Source organism: Achroia grisella, unplaced genomic scaffold (assembly GCF_030625045.1).
Source record: "Achroia grisella isolate CSIRO2021 unplaced genomic scaffold, CSIRO_AGI_Agris_v1 utg900, whole genome shotgun sequence".
In the NCBI taxonomy this organism is placed as follows: domain Eukaryota; kingdom Metazoa; phylum Arthropoda; class Insecta; order Lepidoptera; family Pyralidae; genus Achroia; species Achroia grisella.
The window spans coordinates 6,374,038-6,380,740 of record NW_026713059.1 but is presented as its reverse complement, the minus strand read 5'-3'; the positions used below and the strand labels follow the sequence as shown (position 1 = coordinate 6,380,740).

At 29.9% G+C, this 6,703-nt stretch overlaps 2 protein-coding genes across 2 annotated transcripts; one reads left to right on the top strand and one right to left on the bottom strand.

Annotated features, from left to right (window-relative positions):
• Positions 1-1,780: 1,780 nt before the first annotated feature.
• On the bottom strand, positions 1,781-3,314 carry LOC131853264 (large ribosomal subunit protein eL39). The gene is made up of 3 exons (XM_059204108.1): positions 3,208-3,314; positions 3,006-3,109; positions 1,781-1,890 (listed from the first exon to the last, which is right to left on the bottom strand). Exons 1-3 carry the CDS (start codon positions 3,208-3,210, stop codon positions 1,842-1,844), a joined length of 156 nt encoding a protein of 51 aa, XP_059060091.1. The 5' UTR covers positions 3,211-3,314; the 3' UTR covers positions 1,781-1,841.
• Positions 3,315-3,695: 381 nt separating this feature from the next.
• On the top strand, positions 3,696-6,695 carry LOC131853329 (uncharacterized). The gene is made up of 3 exons (XM_059204190.1): positions 3,696-4,181; positions 4,711-4,939; positions 6,036-6,695. The coding sequence occupies exons 1-3, from the start codon at positions 3,922-3,924 to the stop codon at positions 6,207-6,209; spliced, it is 663 nt and encodes a 220-aa protein (XP_059060173.1). The 5' UTR covers positions 3,696-3,921; the 3' UTR covers positions 6,210-6,695.
• Positions 6,696-6,703: the final 8 nt, after the last annotated feature.

Sequence of the window (6,703 nt, the reverse complement as noted above, 5' to 3'; positions counted from 1 at the left end):
CCATACGCGTTAATTACAAGGCCGGATTAATCATGTCGTGCAACATATACGGAATGTAATTCTCAGGATCCTTCACTGTATACTTTTCTAACTTAATAAAACGTTTCCTACTACTCAGTTAGAATGCACCTTTCACAATGATCGAATATTACAGAACATCTGATATATGATCTTAAGGGAGCGCAATCAATCTTAGGTCTATAATTTTCTTTGTATAATATATTATATTCTATGTTGAACAAGACATGTCAACACTAGGGGCATAATAAAACTCATATCAATACCTTACACACCAACATCCATCCCGATCTCATTTATTTTCTGATATTCACTGTCTTATGTTTACCTGTATGTTTGCTCAGGCATATTCATTTTTGTAGTCATAACTTATTTTAAAATTATTTACCCAACAGTGTAACCATATGTTTAACCGCTAGTTTGACCAGACATTTTTGTTCTTATAGTTATGACAAACTATTTATACAATACTGTAATGGACAAATTTTGTCTACTTTAAAAACCAAAGCAGTTAAAAGTACTTATTTCGATATACGAATTTATTTAGTAGCATAAATTAGACATTGTAATTCATTGTATCCAATGCCTTAATGCCCATGTTTACAGCGAAATTAAAATTGGGTTTGCCGTTTGGCCCGACTAGATCTGGCAGTTTGTAAATAGTCAGTTGTTTAGCTAACATATAGAGGTGACGGCCTTAGCCGTCCAGCGATTTATCACATGCCTATACTTCAAAAGATCGCGGAATTGATTCCTAGCACGATACAAACATTTGTATTCATACGTATGATTGTTTGTATTGGTCTCGGTGTTCTTCTATATACACAGAACACCGTGACCAATATTATAATAATCATTATATTGTAAATTTAATATTATATTTACAAAAAACACTAGTCTAATGTCTAGCATCCACAACACAAGCTTTGCTTAGCTTAGTACTAGATGGCGCTCTATGATTTATCCAGACTTACAAATTGTAAACATCGGGCAGAATAGGTGAAATTACCAATTATTTATTTTTATGCACCGTGAGCACCTGATATCTAAAAAACGACCGTCTGGTATAACTAGTCGATAAGCATACATATTATTTCATCCATAAAAAATAAGTGACCTCTGGCAGGTCATTGGTCAAGGGTCCTGTTTTAGAGGGAGACGATTGTTAAGATTAGGGACTACCAATGCACCATCCAAGCGGACAGTCTGGAAATTATGGTGGTTAATTTATTGTGAATTCACTAGTCATATCACCCATCTGACACCATGTATATTTTTTGTGGATAATAAAAATTCAGTATGAATTTATCACGATTGTTTCCAGGGGGAACCACGTGGAGGTTAACCAGACATGATACATTGAGCAGAGCTCATCATTTCACATAACTAACAATCTCCTTTGACTTCATGTTCATTCCAACAACTGCCACTGGTGGCTCATCAGAGTATTAAATTTAATTTCATTAATATCGATAAAAAAAAGGTAACCTCTCAGAGGTTTCATTTTATAATAAGAAAATAGATAATTTAAAGTTAAAATATTTACATAATGGTTTTCAATATATTTAGTGAAATATTATCTATCAGCCATGACTATAATAATAACTACCTAAATATGGACTATGAAAATGAATTAAATACGGTTTAATTAATGTTAACACCAACAATGGTACTACTGCATAAAAGTATTGTCATGGTAAATATCTCCTTTATATAGTGTGTACAATGCATGAAAAATGCAAGAAATTAGGACATGTTGAAATGAAATAATTTGTAGTTTTGGGAGGAAATTTAATTATTAGATAACGGACATAGAAAGAAGCTTAAAGCTTGAGTTTTGTCCTCCTCCAGTGACGCCTCTTAGCATTGTACCTGAAATAATATTGAATTATTAGATTAGAAGTATCCATACACATATTTCATGTAACTTTTCTTAAAATTTGTTTTACTTAATTTGGTTGATTTATACAAAGAAAATATTATTCAATATAGATTATATAAACTGTTGTTCATTAATGTCAATGTTTTATTAAACTTTTTAACATCCACCCTTATAATACATAACACACACACTGAACTTAAGTATATACAGTTGACACGCGGTAATCCGGCCCCCCTTGTAATCCGACAGGGTCTATTATTTATTATTTTTTACACAATCTTCGCTAATGCATGATTGGACAAATTTGAACTTGTATGCATCACCACTGTTGTACTCGACGCGTAGGGTATTATTTTGATTATGATTGCTTAGTTTGAATTTGACTACTTACATATGCTAAAGATAGTGGTGTGGTATAACATGTGTTAATTGTTTACTGTTTATTCATTGTGTATTACATATCAGCTCAGAAGCGAAAGCATAAAATAGTGACAATTCAAGAAAAATGTGATATTTTAGATAGCCTACTTCGTAACGAACCTTTTAGTAGTTGACATACGTAATGAAGTGATTTGTACTTTAGAGTGCTTATACATACATACATATATAACAGAATCTTAGCACTGGACCTGTAATTTGTGGGATTACAAGGTACTCGTTTTTAAAAAATTCCGGACTATAGGGGACCCCCTCTATAAACCGACAATCGAATTTGTCGGATAACTGGGAGTCCACTTTAATTACATATATAAGGCAAACGTTTTTTATTTGTATAAATGATAGATTATACTGTGGGGCTGTGTTCTACAAAGTATGGTCTTTAGTTGGCACGGTAAACAAAATTTATCAGTATGATCATATTTTTTATATAGTAAATAAACAATTGATTTTCTTTGAGGTACCTTTTATCATACCGTAAAAAGGGGTTTATATTAGCACTGCTGCAGAGTAATACAGCGTATGATAATATAAATAGGCCGTGAAAATAAGCAGAAATATTACATTCAATAGAACAAATTGAATTTTTAGGTACAGATATTTCACATTTTTTAGTGATTTTTACTATAAAATTAAGTTTATATAAAATATAATTATTTCTACTTACCGAATAGTGTTCCCAGTGCGCATTCTAACCCATTGGGGAATAGGTCTGTTTTGTTTGAGCTTCTTAGCTAGTTTTCGCTTAATAATAAATGTCTTATGGGCCGACTGAAAATAATTAAGAAAAAATAGAATAATTAGTAATATAAATTATAGCAAGATTGTTGAAATAAACATAGATTTTATTTTAGAGCAGAAATACAAACCATTTTGCCTCAAGCTGTCAAAACAAAATGACAGAGTAGAGTCGTCTAGTCAGCGATGCTGTGAACGATACCCAACGACAAAATATCGATATTTTGTAATCGATAAAACAACATCGTGATTTACCGGAAAATATTGACATTTTACTAATCATTACGATATGTATTTCAATACTTGTTTCCGATAATTATTATTAATTTAAACAATACGTAAGTTTAAGTTTAGTTAACAGTAAACATAAATTATATAGAATTCAGTATATCTAGTAAAATTAATCATGACTACTGTCGAACAGTGAACTATATCGAATGAAACATTGCAGAGAAAGGCTTTTACATATTACATGATAATATTATAATATAGGATCTCTCTATGACTTTTAGCAATATACAAAAAAGAAAAAATAGGGCTTGTGTCTCTACTACTGATTTGTTCAATTCATTCTTTGATAAAACCACAGATTATACCATTTACTGAACAATTACCATAAATTTAATATTTGACATGGACATTATGTGAATGTTTATGATAAATTTTGAAAGTGTGTTTTCTTTGAATGATTGAATATTAACTAATTTATACTTTTATTATTTTTAAATAATATACTAAGGAATTGGTATATATACGAAATCCAACAATTATTGAAATATAAAACAGTTCTAATTCTGTCATCATGGTCATGAAAGTATCCTGAAGTAATTTTTTTTTATTTAAAAATGAATAAATTCTTTACTCTATTTGAATCTAGACAATTATTTGGGTACTTTGGTTGTCGATTTGCATCTACTAAACTCACAGTTGAAGGAAAAGTAATACCTAAGAGGAAAACTTTTGAAAATAGAATTACATTAATAGGACTTGATAATTCTGTTAGTATTACAGATTTTAAGAATGCTGAAAGTCTATCGCTACGACGTGACCTTAAATTGGTTAAAGTTCAGGATATTGATTCTAAAACCAGACGCCCTATTTACAGGTACGATATACATTAATATATTATTAAGTTTTGTGTCAATTGTATGAGCAAGCAGTACATTAATATTATATAACTAAAGGAAAATAGCACTGTATTTCTTTAGTTGTAAAGGGGGGTTTAGTCTGTGGAAGCTTCTCTATCCATGATTGTTGCTTATGTGCATTTGCTAGCAAACCCAAAAAAAAGTTTCATTGTTCTAACTATAAAAATGATGATACATCCATACAAACTTTCATCTCCTCTTTCAACCTCTTACAACTCTTTCTTCCCATTAAAAAGAAGCCTATGTCCTTTTTCAGGGTCTAAGCTATATGGGTATCAAACTTCATTCAAATCAGTTCAGTAGTTTTGGTGTCAAAGTGAGAAAGAGGGACATACAGATTTACTTTCGCAATTGTAATATTAGTAAGGAGTAAGGATAATTGACTAGAATAAAGCAGTTTTTTAATATTGGGTTTCCAAATTTTCTTTAATACAGAATAATTTGATGTCATGGTACCAAAACAGCTTCTTTGAATTTTAATTTCAGGTTAATGACTAATGCTGACTACCACTCAGAGGATTTAGAGAGGCGTAAAGAGAAACAGGAGGCACGTCAGAAAAATGTTGTAAAACAAGCTAAACTGTTAAGTTTGTCAACAAAGATAGGAGATCATGATCTAATGACTGGGGTTAAAAAGATGATAAAACTACTAGAAAAACAGCATGAGGTTAAGGTAGTCATATCCGGTGAGGATGAGCGGACTTCAAACAATTCTGTGAGCATAAATTTCATTATTAGGTTTACTTTAAAAGTAACAATAATGTTTATAATTGTTATGTACATGATTTTTGTGGAAAAATCCAACTAATTAGAAAATATAATATCTCACTAGAATTACTTGGATATACCAAGTAATACTAGTAGATCCATAAATGTAAGGTTTAGGTACTGAAACAGGAGATTGGATAAACCTGGACAATTTACACAGCACCATCTAGTCCCAAGCAACTATTGTGTTATGAGCACTAGACAACTGATAGAAATATGTACTTAACTATTTATTACTTTTTTTTTGTAAATATATCTATACTAATATTGTAAACAGGAGAAATTTTATTGTTTGTTAGCATTAAATAGGCTCCAAAACTTTTGAACTGATTTAAAAAAATCTTTTACCATTAGAATCCTATATTTGTCCAGATGAACATAGGTGATAGAATATCTTCAAAAATGTTAGAGATCCATAAGAAATCTTTAATAATGTAACCCAACATATGAAAAAAATATAAAATTAACATACCTATGTTCCACAAATTATTGACACTACAACAAAGTGATGTTCGTCAGTTTTAAAGACAACATCAATATCTATAAAAGAGTCCTGATACCATATGTCTAACTATTACAGTTATGTAACAATCAATACTATTTTGTGTTAAAAATGCAATAGTAATGCAGGTAGAAACTAGGCTCCATTATTCCTACCACTATAATTTTGGCATTTTTGTTAAATATCTATGCGAAGCCAAGGGGAACCACTAGTATAAAAATATATCGAAAACACCCTGATCTATAGGAATTATCGTAGTCATAACTATAAATGTTTGCATCACATGTGAGGAATCAAATCCGATCATCGAATCAAAAAGGATCATTCAGTGAGACCATGAAATGATGATGAAACCCCTGAGGTTGTCTATTTATTATTAATATTAAATTATATAGATATATAATATTTGACTATAGTACTATGTTTTTTTCTCTGGATAGATTTTTGATGAATACTGTAAGAGGCTATAACCAATAGGAGAACAGAAAATACCTTTTTGAACAATAATATTTAATTAATCAATATCTTTACTTTGTTACAGGAGAGGCTATATTCAGTTATAGAAAACAATATAAAAACGGTTGGAAAAATAGTTCAAAAAAGGAACAAAGGAAATAGTTTAAGATTTCAATTGCTTCCAATAAAACAGAGCAGCACAGATTCCACAAATGATGTAAATAATAGTCAAAATGATAATAATAAAGGTCCACTATGACTAGCCGTCATTATCATTGTAATATTATCAACTAAATATATTCTTCTAAAGCAATATTTGTCGAAAACTAAACAAAATACTTTTGATCGTCGTTGTGATAATGTAGATAGTATTTGGTTATATAAATATTATTCTAACAAGAACAAATAAATAAATGAAACGGCTATTGTTATTTAGTGCTAATACTACATATTTAATTATTTTACATCAAATTACTTTGTTTTACATGTAAATGTTTCTGTAATAATGTTGGTAAAAATACACAAAATATTTTTAAATTATTTAATATTGTGTTCATTTAATCAGTCACAATTATTACGCAACTTTATATACAACTTAAAAACGCTATAATGGCAAAGGCCATGGCAAGGAAATTCTCTAATCTATGCATGTTACTTATGTTTAACTAAAAAAAAATCATAAATTAATGTTTTATCCATTTGAATTATCACAGATGCTTCAGAGATCTTTAAATCTTATATGGTAGATGATAT

Bases quoted from the DNA above. Each gene is read 5' to 3' on its own strand.
- LOC131853264 (XM_059204108.1), bottom strand. The intron at 1,891-3,005 runs GTAAGTAGAAAT...ATATTATTTCAG, and splicing joins CGCACTGGGAACACTATTCG to GTACAATGCTAAGAGGCGTC.
- LOC131853329 (XM_059204190.1), top strand. From the start codon at position 3,922: ATGAATAAATTCTTTACTCTATTTGAATCTAGACAATTATTTGGGTAC. The intron at 4,182-4,710 runs GTACGATATACA...TTTTAATTTCAG, and splicing joins ACCAGACGCCCTATTTACAG to GTTAATGACTAATGCTGACT. The intron at 4,940-6,035 runs GTGAGCATAAAT...ACTTTGTTACAG, and splicing joins AGCGGACTTCAAACAATTCT to GAGAGGCTATATTCAGTTAT.